Source organism: Sturnira hondurensis, unplaced genomic scaffold (genome assembly GCF_014824575.4).
Source record: "Sturnira hondurensis isolate 20B ecotype Veracruz unplaced genomic scaffold, ASM1482457v3 Scaffold0010812, whole genome shotgun sequence".
Lineage (NCBI taxonomy): Eukaryota > Metazoa > Chordata > Mammalia > Chiroptera > Phyllostomidae > Sturnira > Sturnira hondurensis.
In genome coordinates, this window is record NW_028083443.1 from 846882 (window position 1) to 867194 (window position 20313).

Consider the following 20313-nt stretch of genomic DNA (forward strand, 5'->3'; position numbering starts at 1 on the left):
CGAGCATGGAATCTGGTACTTTGGCTTTTGTGAAATTAGACTGCTTATATGCTGAAACTTATTAATCAAAATATTAGCTCCTTTACTAATTTGAATATAGTATAGACTACTAAAAATGTGTGTCTCTGTGCATTGAAATAATACATAAATTCTATGGTTATCAGTTTTGTCATTTTTATTATCAAAAAATAATATAGCTACAGATTAAAAAGATAGATCAAGTATCATTTAGTGTTCCAGTGGTAAAAAATTAAAATGAATGACGTCTTATTGATATGTATTTTTTTTTATTTTTCAACTAGCATCTGAACCTATTTCTTTGAAAAACTTAAAAAGGCGATCACAATTTTTTGAACAAGGTAAACCACCAAGTAACAATTCATGCATTATCTTGGAATTGTTCCCACCCTCCACTCCTTCCCAATAGCCTGGTGCTGGGCACTGAGCCACTTCAGTCTGGCTGGCAACGTAACCCATTTCATTCTTTCCCTAGGGTCGCCAGGCTTTTCTTACAGCTCATGGGTCTACCTCTGTGGTAATGGGTCTTTGCGTGTCCCTCTGAAGTTTCTTTTTCTTTTTAATTAAAAAATTGAGATGCTATTAAACACACTTCTTTCCACTGGGTGACAGTAAGAAATGAGGCACTTCATTTAAACCTTACTGCTTCCTACGGATGCCTAACATTAGATTACACCAACATGTCATTGGCTAACTTCTTAAAGGCCTTTCCTTTTGGTTCTGGAAAATGCTCCTACTAAAAAAGCGAAGTTGCTTATTGCTGTTGAGATGGCGGCTTTTGAATGTTGAAAGGACTGCTCTGTCGACTCCGAAGTGTATTAAAAGTAAATGAATCTTGGTGACTCCATGAACAAGTGAATTTCGAGGCACTCTGTGTTGGTGTAGTTGGCAGTACTCCCTTGTGCCGTGCTGTGCATGTGGCTGGCGTTTCCTTCCCTTTCACGGCTGCCTGTTGTGCTCTCTCGCGAATGCAGTTTGAGCTCCGTGTTTCACTGTCAGGAACTTAAAAGTAACACCCAGACATTTGAGATGCAATGGCACAGTCAGTGGGGAGTGTGCTGTTGGTATCAAAAATGTTCTTGTTTCTTACTTTTAAGATTATCAAACATTTGTTTACCAAGTTGCCTTATAACATGATGTTTACTGACTTGTATTTTGTGTTAATCTCCCAGTAGTCTTCCTTCAGTGAATTACAGTCTCTGGGTCATAAATAGAAATAGTTCGCCAGCTGCGCATGTACAAGGTCTATTTGTGTCAATATCCTTAGTGTTTTTGATATTGTTTTTTGGTCAAATGTCTGTTTACCCACAGTAATTTAATTCATACAGTATGATACACCTAGGTCAAATAGGCTAAAATAAAACCATGCCTTTACTTCCTCTATTCTAATTTTTACTCACTCTTTTTCACAGGCTATTTTAGGGAAGAATATTTTCCTAAGTCTCAAAACAGTTTCTTAAAAGTGTAATGTTTAGGTGAATAATTTATTTGATAGCTGAGGTTTCAGGAAAACTTAAAAATACTGCACGATAGTATATTTTATGAAATTTGCTTACTTGTTTGTATTCATTGTACTATAGACAGACATATTTGTAGACCCCCAAGACTCAAAATAACAGCGTGCCTAAAGAATAACCCTGTGAAAAAAAAAGAATAACACTGTCATACCTAGGAAGTTTGAATATTGAAATTTCCAATAATGGGAGAGAAAAAGGAAACATTTCTTGAACATGGCTGATGAGGCAGCTTATTCAAGAAAAGTAACTCATTAACAAGATCCGAACAATTTAAGTTACAGTTCTCACGTTGTCATTGAATACTGGCAAGTGAAAACCTGGATTTGGTAGATGTTGTAACATTTGAAATTCTTCTTTTTTTAAGTAGGCCAACCTACAAGACGCTATGCAGTCTATTAATAAAAGGACCCTCTACCTATTCAGAAGTACACCACTGAGCCAGTGCTGATACCTGCAACTTTGGTGTACTCTTTGGCGTCCCTTTTTTCTTTCCTTTTTAACTCACGTTGAATTTGGAAGATAAATAACAAACAGATGGAGTTAAAGAGGAATAAAGGACTTACTCCTGTTGTTTTAAAAAAAATGATGTCACTTAGTATACTGGCCTAGAAACAGCTAGTGATATAACTTTCTGAAAGGAATTATTGTATAGACATGAAAAGACTTATGCTGTATTTTTTTTTTTCTTCCTTGCCCACATGCTGCCCATCCAGGAAGCTCTGATTCTGTGGTTCCTGATGTAAGTAGCATTCATTTGCTTTTGGAATAAATCAGGCAATCCAGTCATTTCAAATTGGAAAGACCTATTTCGAAGTAAAAGCTGTCCTTTGTTTAGGCAAAGGGTGATGTGAATAATTTATGTGTGCAAATGTGCTTCCATAGGTGACTTAGTGAAGTAACGCGCTCTTTGTGTGCACCTCTTCTTTCCTAACCGGTTAGCTTCCAGTTCCAACCATCAGTGCCCCCAGTCGCTGGGCCTGGGATCAGGAGGAGGAGCGGAGGCGGCAGGAGCGGTGGCAGAAGGAGCAGGACCGCCTGCTGCAGGTAGCGCTGAGCACTGCGGGAGCGGCAGGAAGCGGGCCTGCCCTGACTGCCCTGCCCTGGTCCGCGTGAACCAGCATTGAGAAGCGAATTTAAACAAAAGTTTAAAAATCCATAACCTCATACTTAACAAATCCTTTGATAGGTAGTGCCTTTTGTATTAACAGACAAAATTATTATTTTTTGTGTTAAAAATAATTGTCTATTAAAATACAGAGACAATTTACCTTTTCGTTTAGAAGCTGTCCAGAATGCTCCTTTTTCAAATCATTTATCAGCTCGTGTGTATATTTTTAGAGCATATGTACTATGTTTTTAATTCCATTTATGGGGGCAACCTTGGTTAATCACGTTGTGTAAACTCCACGTGTGCAATTCTGCGCTATGTCATCTGTGTGTTGCATCGTGTGTTCTCCTCAGTCACCAGTCCCCTCCCCACTCTGTCCCCTCTGGTCACCACCACACTGTCGTCTCTGTCCGTGAGCTTGTTTGTTTCTTTTGCTTGTTGTTGTCTGTTTTATATCCCACATGTGAGTGAGATCATGTGGTTCTTGTCCTTTTCTTTCACATATTTCTTTCTGCTACGTGACTTATTTCACATAGCACAAGACTCTCGAGAATGATCCAAATTGTTGCAAATGGCAGTATTTTATCCTTTCTTATGGCCAAGTAGTGTTTCATTGCATACGTGCCCAACATCGTCTTTATCCACTCACCTGTCAGTGGACATTCGTGTTGTTTGCATGTCTCAGCCATCCTGTGTAGTGCTGCAGTGAACATGAGATTTTCTTATGAGCGAGAGGTGCTGTGTAGGCTTGGTGAGAACTCACTCCCCCGTGAACTGTGTACTCAGTCCATTGCAGAGGAATTCAGTCTCCCCTACAGGTAGCTTTAGGGCCTTTACTGAATCATAGCACGGTAGAGGGTGCATTTGTGTTCAGTCCTGGGCGTCTCTTCTTTCCCAGTGCCTGCCTTGTAATTCCATATAAGCTGTTTCCTATTCTGGGGACTAAAATCGGATTGGTTAAAATACCTCTGTGTTCAAAGATTGAGGTGAAAGGTGGGGCTAGCAAAAATGTTCATGAAAAAAGATGAACACCAACCTATTAATTAATTAATGTGCTATCATTTCTTTCAGGAAAAATATCAGCGGGAACAGGAGAAGCTAAGGGAAGAGTGGCAAAGGGCTAAGCAAGAGGCCGAGAGAGAGAATTACAAGTTCTTGAATGAGGTAGTGTTGGAACCTGCTCTTCCTTCCCTGTCTGGTCGGTGAAACCAGCTGAAAGTGAGAGACAATGCATTTCACTCGGCTTTTGTCACACACTCACCTCTGTGGCTCTTTGAAAAACACAATGAATGAGCTCTGATTTGTCAGAGTTTTGCTTTGGTGTTTCAGAATTTCTCCTAGTTTCTCTACTGAGTAATTCAGTTATTGTACCAATGGATCCTAAGTCATCTGCTAAGTTACATCTCTGTTACCCACACGAGTCTCTGTTAGTGATGAAGCTTAACCTCATTTCAAATAGAGTCCTCTGCAATAAGTATCAGCTAAAACTGCACGTAGACATGTTTGGATGAAATGATAGAAATGCACAATTTCTTTTCTTTTTTTCCTGGTCATGTAGGAGCTCACGGTGCTGAACTCAAACAGCATTTCTCTGACCCCACGGGAGCCTGCCCTGGCCAACTTGGAAGCTACCTGGGGTGAAGGGTCCAAGTCTCCCGACAGGGAAGGAACCCAAACGGGAGAAGAGGAGAGGCGACAGTGGCAAGAGGAAGAGGACCAAAGAAAGAAGCTGCAGGAGCAACTGGCTCTGGAGAGAGAGAGGGATCTAAGGGAGAGGCAGTATCGGGAAGAGCAGGAGCAGAAGCGGCGTCAGGCAGAGGCCGAGGAGCAGAAGCACCGTGTGGAGGAGCAGATGCGCCAGGCAGAGAGAGAGAGGGAAACGTCGGTCAAAATATACCAGTACAGAAGGTCCGTCCCCAGGCCAGAGGGCACACGTGGCTTTTCAGTCTGTGTGGCATTGCTGCATCCGTTCCCCACTTCAAAGGCACCCACTGGGTTTTCCTGCTCCCCGGCCTCCTTTCTCTACACAGGTGGACACAAGCAGCCAGAGTGAACCCTTTACATTGTAAATATGATTCTGTCACCTTACTTTCAGTCTCCTGGCTTCCCCTCACATTAGAGTACCATCAAAAGTCCTCCCCGAGGCCTTACAAGGCTTGTATGAGCAGCCTTGGCCCTTTGGTTTACCTGGCGTCCTGTGACTTCCCCTCACTTGGTTTATTGTAGCCGCAAGGTCCTGCTTTCCCTTTCTTGAAAAGGCACAACACATTCTGCCTCTGGGTTTTTGAATTTTCTAGGTCCGGTGCCTGGAGAAATGTTCCCTCATGTATTTGCCGTCTTACTCATTTTAAGTCTCAGATCCAATGTTACGTTCTCAGACTTTCCAGAGGACCTCGTGTAAAAGACACCCTCGTCCCTGCCCCTTTTCTGCACGTGCCCTTCCCTGCTTTATGTTATATGTTGATTTGCTTGTCAGCTGGCCTGCATGCGCCTCTAAAATGCAAGTTTTATGAGGCCAGCAAGTTTGTTTTGTCTCCCTAGAACTCGCCTGGATCGTAGCAGGCACACAGCATGAATTTGTTGAATGAGTTGTAAATGTCCATTAGCAGTAGGAGGAGGTCTGTTTTCTGCAGTGATGGATTGGTTGACTGAAATATTTCTGGGTGTTTGGTTTTCAACCAAGAGACCATTCTGGTAAAGATGCTAGAATAACATCATTTTAAAGATCTATGTCTTAGACTCAAGGAAAATACCAAAGTCTTTAATTTGATGTAAACTTTATCCTTTAGGCCTGTTGATTCCTACGATATACCAAAGGGAGAGGAAGAATCTTCAGGTTTGCTTCCTACGGACAGGTGTGTAGAACACTTCATTGTAATTTGGTTGGAGTATTTGGCTTCCAGTGAATTTTTGAGGGCTTGCCCAGGTGTCTTTTAGAACTCCTGTGGCTCTTGATCTTTTATGTGATGAAAAGAGATCTTGCTGGTTGATATTTAAAACTATCCCTCAACATAGTAACTTAATTGATGATTTTGTGGGTCAGCATTTTGGGCAGAATTCAGTTGGCCTTTCTTTTAGTTGACTGGGTTCGTCATGTGTCTACTACCAGTTTACTAGGCAAACTCGCATGAGTTAGACTGGCTGCTGGTGGGGGCAGTGAGACCAGCTGGTCTGCGTATCTTTAACACGCAGCACACTAGAGCAGTCTTACCTACATGGTGGCTGGGGAGAGGAAAGAGAGAGAATTAAAGAGCTGAGGCATCTGCTGTAACATTTCTTTTAAAGAGGTGATCAGCCATGGCATAAGCTTACCTTGGATGTCTGAAATGAGAATTTGTGACTTTCTCTTTGTTTGATTAGAACTGCTAGTCAGTTTGGGGGAATGCAGAAAGGATTTCAGATATTCCTGACAAGTTCTAGACACATCTTAAAATTTCCTAAAGCAATACATTTAATGTTCTTAAGGAATTTGAAAAAATGCCTTGTACTTTTGAAATTACTAAGGACTTCTAAACAGATTAAAAATATCCCATGTATGACTGTTAACTTATGTTTTCAGAGCTGAGATTTCTTCTTTAGGAAGTGTGCCTTCCAGGTGAGGAAAGACTCACCTGTATAATAAGCCTTCAGGTGACTGAACAGGGCTCAGAGCAGATAGGGGAAAGGAATACACAGGTAACAGTGGGCTGACACCCATCAGGCTAGAGAAATTTAGTGATGAATGACCTTATTTATAATGAGTGTTTCTGGATACCTCTAGATTATTAAAATGTGTATCTCTCCTTGTTTAAGCTATGGATTTATTTGTGCATTTAAATAAGCTTTGATTATATAGCGCATTACCTTGAGAAAGAAATGCGCAGCGAAAAGAAACTTAAGGAATCCTGGAAAATATGAAATACTTCTAGGCATTTGGGATACAGCACGCCCTAGAACAGGGGTGTCAAACTCATTTTCAGAAGGGCTGAATGTAATTTCAACTCCTTAACAGGTAAGGAGTAAGTTACATTTCTATAGTCCTAAAATTATTTTGGCCCTTTGAAGGCAACTGAGAGGCTGATGAGGCCCCCCGTAAAAGTGAATTCGACACCCCTGCCTTAGAGGAATTAAGGAGTATGGCTGAACATCTTGTCATAAGAGTATTTTCGTCTATGTTAATGCAAATGAAACCATTTGTGAATGTTGCTAACAGGTGTAACATTATTATTGTTATTATATATTAGACATTATTAAGAGTACACAAACACATATATATGCTGTATGCCTATACATGTGATACATGTATACATATGTATGGAAATGTATACCATTCGTTTTCATTCCTATTATTTGAAGTTAGTGCGCCCACTAGAGTGAGAATGAAGTCAGCGTGTGTTGCTGTGCAGAACTGTATTTTACCCTTGCAAGGCCAGGGATTTTCAGGACTGGTCTGGGCCAGCACACTCCAGTGCCCCTGTGGAATGCTAGAGAACATTTGGCAAGTTGCTCTTTTGGAGTGGTACCCCAGTGCCCCAAAAGTTGCCTTCTTGAGCTTCGGGCAGCACGAACCAGGTGGGACAGTTTGATGTTAGGTGACCTTATGACAGATGCTTTGTACGTTCTGGCAAGTTTGAGATCCAGTGGAGAGGCAGCCTTTGTATGACTGGGTCAAATCATAGGCTAAATCACCATGCAAGAAAGGGAACATTTTCTCATTGCTGTGTTTCTAGCATTGAGCGCTCCTCTCTTCTGGAGATGTCACTGTTTCCAGCTGGTTTGTGCAACATGAAAAATTCCTTCGTGTGAAAATAAGTATGGCTCTCAATAGGCACAGGAAGTAAATTGGCTTCTTTAAAAAGTAGTGTTTTAGGTGTTCGTCATAAATATGAAAAGGATGTTCTTAATGAGACATATGTAATATCCCGTGTTCTGTGTTGCAGGGATAAATCCAGATCCACTACTGAGCTGGATGGTCACCCTGCAAATAAAAATGGTAAATGTGAATTTTTTTCAAAATTGCTTTTTTGTGCTATCACATGCTATGATCAGTATATTTGAGGTCAAGATATTTCAGATTCATTAATATTACATTGTTAAAATACTGCAGATTCTTAGCATTTGTGTTTAAAAAAAACTTTGCTTATTTTGGCTTTACTGTATAAGGGAGGGAGTACTGGGAGGTTAAAATAGTTTTAAATAGCTAATGAAATATGTGGGAATTTTGCAAAGTGCTGCTGATACACTTTTGTGTAGTAGATTTCATCTTGCAGCCAAAGAAATGGAATAGAAAAGTTTTCTGCAGAATACTAGGGGACTTAAAAATTGTGTGTAAAGTTGAAACTATACATTTAAATGACAAAAAAATCAAAAAATCAAAAGTGATAATGGTTTCACTGACTTTGTAAAAACAATTTGTAACCTCATATTGTTAATATAAAGTACACTTCTAGGAACACATGTAACTGGTGTTATACAACAAAGAAAAACTAAACAAAAAGCATGATTTTAAGCGAGGTTTGCATACTGGGCTTTGCATAGGCTGGGTTTTGGTCAGCTACGAAAATGAATGAAGGTCCAGGTGACGACTGAGGGGCGCGTGTCGAACACGCCCGTGCAAGTGAGCTGCCCCTTCCCGGCTCCAGCCTGCTCCTGGCGTGCCGGAGGAGGCAAGCCTGTGACTACCAACCATCTCTCCTATAAAAGAGAAGTAAAACAAAAGACCTGGATTTTCATGTTATCTTTTACATACTGGCAAAGAATTTATAAAAATTTAAAACCCTCTGTGACCCAGACCACATCAATAGGTCGGAAGCTAGTTTGTCACTTCCTGTTAAAGCTTGTAAAATTTACAGTTTTTATTAGGTTCTGTGATCACCCCTTTCCCTTTCATCATCTGCTCCTTGTTTAACTTCCCAGCCTGTTTTGCTGTTTTTCCCATTAGGAACTCTGTGACCAAATTGCTCTCTTTCTCGGTTCCCAATTATCCAATGCTTTCTGATCTCGTTGTTCTGGTCTTACCTATGTGAATTTCTGGCTTCTTTCCCCCTCAATTTGCTCCTAACCACCACGAAAATCAAGATATAAGTATTTCAATCCGCCACAAAACTTTTGTAGCCTGCATTGATAATGTTCTCTCCTGAACGTAACCACATGGTGATGGCAAGGGTGGTTCTCTGAAATTGTCTTGTTCATATTTGGAGCTTGTGTGATTAATCTGGTTAGAGTAGCAGGCAGTGGATGTTATCAAATATCTTACTGAAAAACTTGGTTATGCCAATAAGGTACTTTTAAAACAGAAAATGTTTTATTTAAATCTGACCAAGTTGACAAGCAGCGTGTACACACAAATATAAACGGGGATGTATATAAGGAACCTTTGGTGGCCTCATCCATGGCTCCCTTGAGGAAGAACTAAGGCAGAAACACCATACATCTGAGAGTATGAAAATAACAGTGAATCTGGAGGGTGAGAGAAAAGAAACCCTTATGTGAAATTTCCTAAATCAAATTAAGGTGGGAAGGACACTGCAAAGTTTTGGATGTTTTACCCAAGTCAGAAATTAATCTGCAAATCCAATGAGACAGAGCCTTCAGGATAAACCCCGATTTAATTTTCATTAGTAAATTCAACATCCCAATTATGGCTTTGTCAGTTTCTCAGAGGAAAACACAAGGCTCAGAGCAGTCCTTGGTTGTCATGGGGATTACTTGGCTGTTTTTTAGTTTCACAAAAGCCGTTTCAGTGATTGAGTGTGCCCTTATTTCTTCAACCTGCTCATGACTGAAATTGTCTGACTTGTACCATGGAGACTTGAGTCATGACGTCTGGGGATGCATGCATGTGTCTGTGCTGTTTCCCCAGGGCAAGGGTGCGTTTTTTGGAACAGTGGAACTCCTAGTTCTCTGTGGAGTCGTCTCAGCAAGCATTCAATGAGTGGGGGCCTGTTGGATTGAATGTAGGAAGGAAGGGAAAGGTGGACGGGAAACTTTCTGCGTGAGCATCGTGTGCCTTACCCTTTGCTGAAATCACTGCCGGCTCTTTGCTGTGTAGGCAGCCTCCTTAGTTTTCCTGGGTGCACTGCGTGGCGTGCCTCTGGGTGTAGAACTGGATTTCCCAGCAAGAGGAGACTGTAAACTTCCAGTTTAGAGGTCTCGTTGAGAATCGACAACGTTAGCGTACCCGACCAATGTCACATTTTTTGCTACACTATATTTGGAGGTTTATCCATGATCCTTTTTGAAATGTGCTAACCCTGAAGCTTTTGACGTGTGTTTAATCTAGGAAGCAATAGATATTTAGACCGAGTGGGGGGCAGCAGCTCATTACAGAGGAGCTCCAAGAAGGAGCAAGGTCCGTCGGAGGCCGAGCTGGAGAGACAGCAGATCCTGCAGGAGATGAGGAAGCGGACATCCCTGCACAACGACAACAGCTGGATCCGGCAGCGCAGTTCCAGCGTCAATAAGGAGCCCATTTGTCTGCCCGGGATCATGAGAAGGTGCGAGACGTTTCAGGAATGATTTCCTCTTCCGTGCTGTGAGGCAAATATTTAATTTACAGGTGTGCTGCCTCCTTTGGGCAGAAATGCTGTCATGACTTCTTCTCTTCATCCGAGATCAGGAGAAAGAAGGAAGGGCAGTAGAGTCAATGCCATCGGCACTTACGAGGCGGCAGGCACGTGTCAGTTGTTTTGTCTGTGTCATCTGACTTAATCTGGGGAAAATGTAGTGAGACAGGGACGACTGTCACTACATGAAGAAACTGGGGCTCAAGCAGAGAACACTTGTGGACAAAGCCAAATGGCAGCGGTTTGCGGAGCCGGGTGTACAACTCGGAAGTGCGATTCAGGCACTGCAGTAATTCATGCAGTCCTCGGTGCTTCCTCGGCCGCTGGACTCTGTTTGTTTATACCGAGATAATGATGAGATTGGAATCACGATGGCGTTCACAAAGTGTGAAAACCTCATTTTTTAACTTTCTGGAAAATAATATAGGCATAAATTAATTAATTGGAGATGAGGGAATGAACATTTTAAAAGATGTCTGTTGGGTAAATGCATACTGAAGCTACTTCTATGCAGGGTTTCCATAGCTGAGAAACTTAAGTAAAATTATTTCCAACACATTACAGACCAAGGGCTAATTATCCCAATGTACAACTAACTTTTGTCAATGAGCAAATAAACCCTGATGACTTCATAGACTCAGACAACGAATATGAACAGATATTTCACAGAGAAGGAAGCAAAGGTATTAAATGTGTAGAAGGTGAACACTACTCATAAAGCAGCAATGGTATAGCTCACTCACGGGATTTGTAGAGTTAAGTGAGTGACTCAGTCTATTCTTGACAACTGTATAAAGAAACAGGAATTCTTTTTCCCAGCTGGGTGGATACTTTCCCAGTGCTTATAAGAAGTTTCTGTTTGTGCCCTGTGAGTAGTTTTGTGTGTGGTACTTTATTCTCTGGATGTAAGTGGTTAAGTATGCAGAACTATGTCAATGATTATATACTTAAATATCATTACATTCACAATTTTAAAAAAAGTGTATACACTGATAAGAGTGCCCCTAGTACTCATTAAACAAATAGGAGCCCACTGATAAGGTGGAATATGCCATGACCATTAAGAATTGCAGGTGGCATATTCCTCCATGACGCACTGCCTGGGAACTTTGTGGGGTAGAACACTGATTGGTCGTATCCCACAGCTCTGAGGATTGACAAGGCAGCTCTTTGTAGGGTGGCGCTTGGGCCACTGGGCAGCTGTGGTTACTCAGAGCCAGGGTTGACAAATTATTTTTGTATGAAGAAACAGATAGTAAATATTTTATTTTTCTGGCCATGTAATAAGCCTCTGTCAGATTTTCTTTGTTGTTGTTGTTTTATGACCAAAAATATAAAATATCCGCCGCCCATGAGTGGTACAGTACCTGTGTTGGCCGTGGGCTGTAATCTGCTGACCCCTCATGTCAGAGCTGCACTGAGAGCTCAGCTGGAGCTGCTGGTCGGAGCCCGTTCTCCATAGGGCCTCACCGCGTAGCTGCTGCTCACCGCATAGCTGGTGGGACAGCCTCTTGGCCCAGCCCCTGGATTTGAGGAGGAAACCTTGCAAGAGGCTAAGCCCTAAAGGTAGTTCTAAGATCATATATAGTACATGGAATAAAGCAAGTTGTGAAGAATATGCATTGTAGGCTAACCCTATTTGCTTACCCATGTTGAACATAGCATGCATATCACAAATGTATATAGACATTGCCATACTTACATATGTAAGTTTGTATACATATGTGCACACATATGTGAGAAAAAGTCTAGAAGAATACACAGTTAATAATGGTTACTTCTGAGACTGGGGTGGGTAGCTCGTGGTAAGTAAGAGAGGGGAGAATCGGATTCCTCCTTCAGACACCCTCTCTACTGTCTGTGTCTGTCTCATCATGGTGGTGTGTGTAGTACGGTGATCTGGTACTTATATGACTTCAGAAGAAAAATAGGCGTATTTTAAATTTTGGAATAACAAAGTTTTAAAAGTCATAACAGAATTAACCAGGTAGAAAAATACCCTCCTAATTTGGAGTCATTCTTTTTGAATCAGAATTCATGTAAGCACATCACTGCACTTAAGAGAGATTTCCCCAAAGTAGCACTTGCGTGAGTTTTTGGTGGTACATGAACGAGGCCGATGCAGTAGAAATGACCTGGGTTACTCTGGAGTTGAGAGGCCTGGGTTTGAAAGGCAGTCCTACCACTGACTAGCTCTTTTTCACCACGGACGAGTTAAGGTCTGTCAGATCTAAGAGATAAACAAACAAACAAACATAATGTCATGAAGATCAAATTCAATATTTTTGTGATAGTGTTTAGTCTAATACCTGGCATATGTAAATGCCTAAAACGATGCAGGGTTTTTTGGGGGGTGGGGTTAGGGTTTAGAAATAAAGATTGTTATGTCTAAACAGTTAAAGATGTAAAGGACCCATGTTTGTGGTCTTTGTCTTAGCATTTTATTTTAAAACTATTCTTTTTAGTCTTATCTATTCCACGGTATTTATTTATTTACATAAACACCAAGTAAATAAAAATAAAAGTAAGTGAAGTTTAACTGAATATGAAACATCATGATACCTCTGATAAAAAGCAACCTTAGTTTTAAAGGCAATTTTATATGCAGTTGGACTTGTCAGGTTAGTACCTGCTTATAAAACACATAAAATTGATATTTTAATGACCGCGATGTTAAATAGATTTCTAGTTGAATGTGCTATGTAATTTTGATTCATTCTTTCTGTGTTTCAGAGGTGAATCTCTGGATAACCTGGAGTCCCCCCGATCCAGCTCCTGGAGACAGGCCCCTTGGCTCAGTCAGTCTGCGGGAGTCCACGCGTCCTCCTCCGTCCAAGACTTCAGCCGTCCGCCGCCTCAGCTGTTGTCCATGTCCAACCGTGCCTACATGCGACACCCGTCCTCCGGCATCCCCCCTCCTTCAGCTGGTCCCGTGAAGGTCGCCACGGCACCTTCCCCCACACCACGCAGTCAGGTCCCTTCAGCGGCACCATCGGGCTCCCAGTCGCGCAACAGGTGAGGTCCTTTTCGGTCTTCATTTCTTAGTTGCAGGTGCATCTTTTCTTTAAAATTTTCTCCAAATCTTGTCCAAGCTCTCCAAAGAAAGCCAAACCTTTTCAAGTGTGTCAATTTAGTGTTCTTTTATCAGATCAGTTCAGGGGGCTTTTTAAAATAGCGTTCTAAGGGCATTTATGGATGACTTGTGAAGCGTTGGGGACCTTTGAAACACCTGCTTCGGTGCCACTGCCTCATTCGCTGGTGCCGTGGTGGTCAGTGTCTCGGAGACAGACGCGCCCGAATGGTTCTCAACACGACATCATAAAAACAGACAGCAGCTTATAAATGCATCTGCAGTTTATGAGTGAAAGAAGTATTATAAAATGGTTGACTGTGTTAATAAGACCATACAAACTAAGTGTAAAAGAAAAGCATTATGACTAAGCTCCCTTGTCTGTGGAACTTTTAATAAGCTGGATGAAAAAATAAAGTTACGTAGTTGGGTATTGCCTTTTGGGGCTTCGACTTCCCCAACCATTGCGAGCCTCACCTGGCTGGCCGACCCGTGTTCAGACCACACCAGCTGTGTTCTGTAGGTCCTGTGCCACGAGAACCGCGTGAGAGTTATGACGGCAGGTCATGATTCCAAACTTGCCTTTTAAAAAATTTAATCTTCCTTGTACTTTTCCCCATTAGCTTTTAGTCCCCTTACACCCCTCTCCCCAGCTATCACCACACTGTTGTCCGTGTCCACGGAGGAACGCTCAGATAGAAATGTGGGTTGGGGGTTTAGGTCTGTGTAGCTTCTCCACTGACCGCTGATGCGTCCTGAAGCCACACGCAGCCCTGCAGCCCTGTCTCTGCCGCTGCCCAAGGGGAGTTCTGCCAGCCTGTACTGCTTCTCTGCAAAGGAAGTGCTGAAAAGTAGAAACACAGCGATTGACAATGGGATTTTATTCTAGCCATCAAATAAGGGGTTTTGTTAAGAGACTATATTTTATATCCATCTAAAATGTTACTTGTACTGGGATCTATACAATGTGTGTCAGGGAATTTGAATTAAGAGATGATAGGGTGAGAATTCATGGTCTATTTTGGAGGAGGATGAAGGCCGTGGTTGAGGGAGGTGAAGCAGAGGACAGAGTACCCATTTCCTGGGAGCCCCGCCCTAGGGGAACACAGGGGAGCTAGGCTGTGAGCTTCTCTGACCTGGAGGGGGTGCTCCACCACGCGGTGCTCCCCAGCTGTGCACTTTTTTGTGCCGCTGAAGGGCTCTGCTAATGCAGAGGGATGAAAAGGTGAGAAGTGGCCCAGCCCTTCCCACCTGGGAGAGAAGGTAAGACTTCTGGCCACAGGGAAGTAGAAGCTCTCCTCTCCTATCTAAACGGTAGCCCTCGGGCAGTTTTCATTCCACTCTGCGGAGGCAGTCCTGCAAGCCAGACGTACAGTCAGGAAAGCATAGCTACCTCTGTTTCATTTGGATGTTGCGGGAAGGAGGGAAGAGGGTGGGAAAGTAATGTTGGCGCTGCTCTGTTGGTGTTCTGGTGGGTGAAATGACGTGATAGAGTTGTGCTCTGGAAGAGGGGGAGGCCATGGCCAAGTACAGAGGTGATCGAAGGAGCGTAGCATTTCCAAGTGCAGAATGGACTCAGGACACCAAAATTGTCCATTTAGTGAACACGTGTCGAGGGTTTCGGAACCACCAGGGAAACCCTTCAAGGTATAGTATACTCAAGGCATATTTCGATTGGCTGGCGAAACTTTTGCTCCTGCAGATATAGAGACCTTCTCAAATTATTAATGTCAACATCCAAGTGTGATTTTAAAGTGATGACCTTGAGCCACACAGACTAGAGCCCCCCCCCCTTCCATTCTTGTTCTGCATCCAGGTCGGTCAGTGGGAAGCGCGTGTGCTCCTACTGCAATAACATTCTGGGCAAGGGAGCTGCCATGATCATCGAGTCCCTGGGCCTTTGTTATCATTTGTATTGTTTCAAGGTGAGACTAAGATACCCAGCCTCCGCAGGCCCGCACAGCTTTGCTTGGAGCGCGCATGGCTTCTTTGAGCGCTGGGTGTGGGCGTGCCACGAGCGAGCTAGGCGCTGCTGGATCCGTCGGTCTGCACTGCATTTTGAGTTTCAGATTGCTTGCTACTCACTTAGTCCTCCGATCTTGAACCTAATTTCAAAAATGAAATGTAGAAATGCTATGCACTTCCTATCTCCAGCCTGTTAAGATTTTCTGTCAGTACAATTCACAGGGCATAAATGCTTTCTCTATTGGTCATAGGCGTATGTGAAATGTAATTCGCTAACGTCAGATAACAGCATGGGGATGGGATGTGCAATTATGAAAGTGTCCAAGAGCCTAGCTTTGAACAGGGAGATTATGTAAGGAAAAATATTGTGAATATTTTTACAGTCACAAGCCTGCTTATACTTGATGGGTTCTTGCATATACGGAAGAACTAAGGCTGTAACTACTTTGTGGTAACTGTCTTAGAGATACATCTAATTGATTTTTGAACTTGTGTCAGGCCAAAGTGTGATTCTGGTCGTGGGTGCTGGAGTCGCACTGACCACAGCTTGTTCAAGCTTGTATACGGCTGGCTTGGGCTGTTCCTACATATAGCAGAGTGAGTCAAAATGATTAGTGTTTGAGAACACGGAACCACAATACCCAGCCTTGAAGCGAAAGCGCCATGTGAGAGCACTTGCCACACTGGTGCAGTGGGGGCTGTGGGCATGTCCTAGCGCAGAGTGGAGTGCCAGAAACACAGCGCTCATTTCAGTTCTTTCATGTGGCGCTTCCTCCTGTCTTATTCCCCTGAGAGAAGTGAAGGCGAGATTTCTTTAAGCCAGTCAGCGAATCATTTTAGCTCTTTGCTATGTTCCGAATGATCATCTTGGCTCTTAAAATTGGCTTTATGATTTCTTTAATGTCTCATCTGGCATCCTTGGTTTTAATCTACTAATGATCTTTTGGCTTTTCTTTTTTTTTTTCTTTTTGCTGAAACATATCTAAGAGCTTAGCAGCTGCACTTCGATCATTTTGCTTTTCCAGGAGTGTCCAAGCTTTCTTGAGCTCACTGATTGTGGGTTTTTTCGTTGTTGTTGTCCTCCAGTGTTCTGCCTGTGAGTGTGACCTCGGAAGTTCTTCCTCCGGAGCCGAAGTCAGAATCAGAAACAACCAACTGTACTGCAACAACTGCTATCTCAGACTCAAATGTAAGAGAGCAAATCAGGGAGAAAATTTCTTGTCTTTTAAGAAAGCCACGAGTTCCCATGCATTTCCCTGAACCAGCCACCACCTCCCCCTCAAGCTCCCTGCCTTAGAAGGCCTGGTTTTAGGATTCTTAGCATGTTCCACTCAGAGGGTCCAGTGAATGGGTCACAGCTTGGGTTTCTAGCCATGCGAGGGGGTGTTGTGGGGTGAGGGACTAGAGTGGGATGCTGTCCTGTGCTCAGAGTCAGGACAGACTGTAAGGACTTGAGGATGTGAACAAACCAAAACAGACAGTTAAAATAAACTTGTGGTGTAGACTGTAATCTGTTCTTGGCTAAGGATTGTTCCCTCATCATTAGCTGATTTCCATTATTTAACAGTGGGCTCTGATTATGAGATTTCAAGTATGGTCAGCTTTAAAAACTGGTTTAAAAAGGTCATAAAGAATAGTCAGTTTATGCTTTGTTACTATGTAATCATACATCAATACATGCAGTATTTTAAAATGGAGAGCATTAATTCTAATGGTATTTCCATGTCATTTCTGGAAAAATTGAGTTTTTCAAAGACTTCACATGCAATTTTGTGTCTAATCATGTTCTTGTTTGTGTGTTATGCAACATAGGATAGCATAATTAGATTGCATATTGTTTATAGCTACCTAAAGACAACCATTGCTGCTGCTTATATTTTGAACCTCGATGCTGATAACATGTGCTTCTTCCTTACTGTGAAAGGGTGTTACAAGTGGTATCAGCAAAACCCTTTGCTTTTGAACCCAGAGGTATTTATATGGCCCTTTATGTGAAGAGTGCTTTGGAAATGGTTTAAGCCCAGTCAACTCTCTTTTATCTGTCAGCGGGGTCTGAGTCTTCTTGCCCCAGAGGTCCAGTCCTTTTTCTGGACGCTGCCACTGAGGTTGGAGAATGTCAAGGCTGGAAGTAGAACCGGGGGTGGAGTGTGTATATGTGTGTGTGCTTTTCTCTCTTCAATCAAACTCCAAAGCCAAATAGAACTGACTTTTGGAATCGTTATGGAAACATTGCCCACGCCTTTTCTCCAAAACAGATAAAAGAGAGTTGAGTGTAACCTGCTTCTATATCAGCGGTTAATTTTTACTCCATACTTGCAGACGAAGACTTTTAGTGCCCAGAGGCTGTGACTTGCCTAGCTTTATCCTAAGTGAGTGACAAGGTGACTCTCTCTACCTCATGGGGCCATTCTCTGAGTGATTACTTCTGTGCATCCCCTGGGGCGTTATGCGAGTGTTTCTGAATCTAAGCACTGTTCTTTCTTCTCTCCTTGCCTGGTCAGCTGGACGGCCCACCGCCATGTGATGTAAGCCTCCATGCGAAAGCACTGTTGCAGATAGAAGAAGAGTTGGTTGCTGCTGATGTAGATCTATAAATATGTGTTGTCTGTCTTTTTTGCCCTCTCTTTTTAAAGAAAGAATAACTCCCCCTTTTTTTGGTCTCTGTAGATTACATCGGAGCACTGTAGTCTTGGTAGAACCTGTATTTTTGTTGTTGTTTATTTATAAGAAGGTAATTGTGTGTGTGGGGGGGGAAAGTGCAGTATTTACTTTTCTGAGTTCAGCATCTTAAAAGCACAAGGAAAAAAGGCTGATAATGATCTCGTTTGACTTTCTAGTGGTGTTTGGAAGAGGGTTATTTTATTGTTTTTTTTTAAGGATCTGAAACATTATTTGAAATTGTTAATATAAATATATAATTGCATATTCTCTGTTTATTATAAGGTATGCTAAATTAATACAGAAACATATTGGAAAATTTCACTAGAAAGCACCCCCAGATTTCCTTTCTGCATCTTTCTCTTCAACTATATATTAGGATTTTGAAAAAAATTAGCTTATACAAAATTTTATTTGCTTGATGAGGGGAGCTCTATTTTCTTCAGAACTGTCGCTAAGCTGTTCCCATGAGAAAGCTGCTGCTTTTCATGAATGAAAAATCCTTATAGTTTGTACACCAGGAACTTTCTCCAGAAACTAGTGAGCCTTTTTGTTCCACTGCGTTTGTAAATAAAATTGCCTATGCATTTAAGGAGTGAGTGGTTCTTTTGTTTTTTTTTCTTGGTGTGTGTTTGTGTGTGTCTACCTTGCAGACATTTTAGTCATATTTCAGTATGCGGCTTTTCTTGGTACTATGTTTTATTTAGCATCTTCACTGAAGTATAAATTGACATAATAAACTGCACACATTGAAACTGTATAATATACTAAGTTTTGGTATACATGTCACCACATTCTTGATATTGTTTTTCTTGAAAAATTTTAACAAGGAACTTTATTTCTGATGGAAAATTGTTTTTGAATGCATTACATTTTTATAGTAAGAGGTGGAGTGAATGGAGAGAATTGTTGGATCGTTTGCATAAAATCTTTATCCATTTGTTTCCTTGATGATAAAAGGAGAATACAACAGTAAGTTTAGAAAATTTATGCAGTAAAAAAATTATATCTCTAATATTTTAGAAATCTGGAGTGGGAATACAAGGATAAAAAGCTTAAGCATGGTTCAAGAAAAAACAGACTTTCATGCATCTGTTATAATAATGAAAGTGGAGTGGGTAATTCTGGGCTATGAGAACTGGGTTGGAATGGGTTAGAAATAGAAACATGAAGCCCTAATATGGGAGAAAATGAAAAATGTAGTTTATTTGTATTGTTGTTTAGTATTCATTATTTCTGATTATCAAAGTAGTATGTGCTTGCTGATGAAAATATAATTCTGAATTCCAAATTCCAAAGATGAGAACCCTGTGTTTGAATTCTTTCCATGTAACTGATCCTGTGTTCTTAGTTGATGTTCAATTGTGATTTTTCCATGTTCTTAAGATTATTTCTATTTATTCTATTAATGGTTACATAATGCTTCAATGTTTGGTGCTATTAATATTTAGTTGATAATTTGCTGTATACGTCTTACTTGTTTCTGATATTTAACATTTAAACAATTTATTTTTAATCCTCACCTGAGGATATATTTATTATAGAGAGAGAGGAAGGGAGAGAAACATCAATTGGTTGCCTCCAGTATGCACCCCGACCAAGGATTGAATCCGCGACCCATGTCTGTGCCCTGACGGGAAGTGGAACCCGCAGCCTTTTGGTGCACAGGGTTATGCTCCAGCCAACAGAGCTACCCGGCCAGGGCTGTTTAACATTTTCATATATCTAATATAGTTACATATAGCATATACAAATATTTATAATATAAATTTTATAATAGACTCTTTATGATCATATCTATTTCTTTGTATTATTTTAATAGATACAAGATTACTGGTTTAGAAGTGATGCCTTTTAAGGCTCCCATGGTACATATGCCCAAGGTGGCTTCCCAACCCTTGTTCTAACTTAGACTCTTACAGCAGCACGTGGGCCTGTCCACCTCACGTCACGTGCACCGAAATGAATCTCCGTTGCCTTGTCCCTGCCTGGCACGCAGTAGCCCTCCATGTGCTTTGGCTGAATAAAGTAATACACCACTGCTCTGGGATTTGTCTTGTTAATTGTGCTTGTTCCAACCCATAGTGCAAGCCTTAATTCTTCAGTTGTTTTTTTAAAATCCAGTATCTTTTTTGATTGTTACTTCTTTTATCTGTCTTTTGTCTTTAAGTCTTTTCCTGTTGGTGTTTCTTCTTTGTATGTCTTGTTTTCCACCTGATCTTGCTTAGCGGTAATAATTTTGTCAGCACGCATTGTTAGGACATCTGTCAGAGATTCTCTTCTAAGACACTGGTTCTATGGTACCTTTGGGTAAGCCCATGACTGTTGGTTACTGCGTCCAGGGACAAGGGACGAGTCAGTCACTCGACAATTTTTATTTAAACGTCAGGCACAATTTTAGGCACTGTGGATACAGCGATGAATAAATACAAA

At 41.7% G+C, this 20313-nt stretch overlaps 1 protein-coding gene across 12 annotated transcripts in view; it reads left to right on the forward strand.

Moving 5' to 3' along the window:
- The window catches only part of LMO7 (LIM domain 7), a 212732-nt gene extending 194256 nt beyond the window's left edge, over window positions 1-18476 (forward strand). For 9 of the 12 annotated variants that reach the window (XM_037059350.1, XM_037059354.1, XM_037059355.1 and 6 more), the window contains 12 exons: window positions 303-359; window positions 2249-2274; window positions 2475-2579; window positions 3715-3807; window positions 4202-4551; window positions 5433-5498; window positions 7563-7615; window positions 9905-10118; window positions 12921-13202; window positions 15074-15182; window positions 16309-16411; window positions 17724-18476. In XM_037059350.1, coding sequence (XP_036915245.1) covers window positions 303-359; window positions 2249-2274; window positions 2475-2579; window positions 3715-3807; window positions 4202-4551; window positions 5433-5498; window positions 7563-7615; window positions 9905-10118; window positions 12921-13202; window positions 15074-15182; window positions 16309-16411; window positions 17724-17746 — 1481 coding nt within the window. In that variant the 3' untranslated portion in view covers window positions 17747-18476. The remainder of the gene's footprint in view (window positions 1-302; window positions 360-2248; window positions 2275-2474; window positions 2580-3714; window positions 3808-4201; window positions 4552-5432; window positions 5499-7562; window positions 7616-9904; window positions 10119-12920; window positions 13203-15073; window positions 15183-16308; window positions 16412-17723) is intronic. The other 3 variants (XM_037059351.1, XM_037059358.1, XM_037059353.1) reach the window with 2 other exon arrangements.
- The last annotated feature ends 1837 nt before the right edge of the window (window positions 18477-20313 follow it).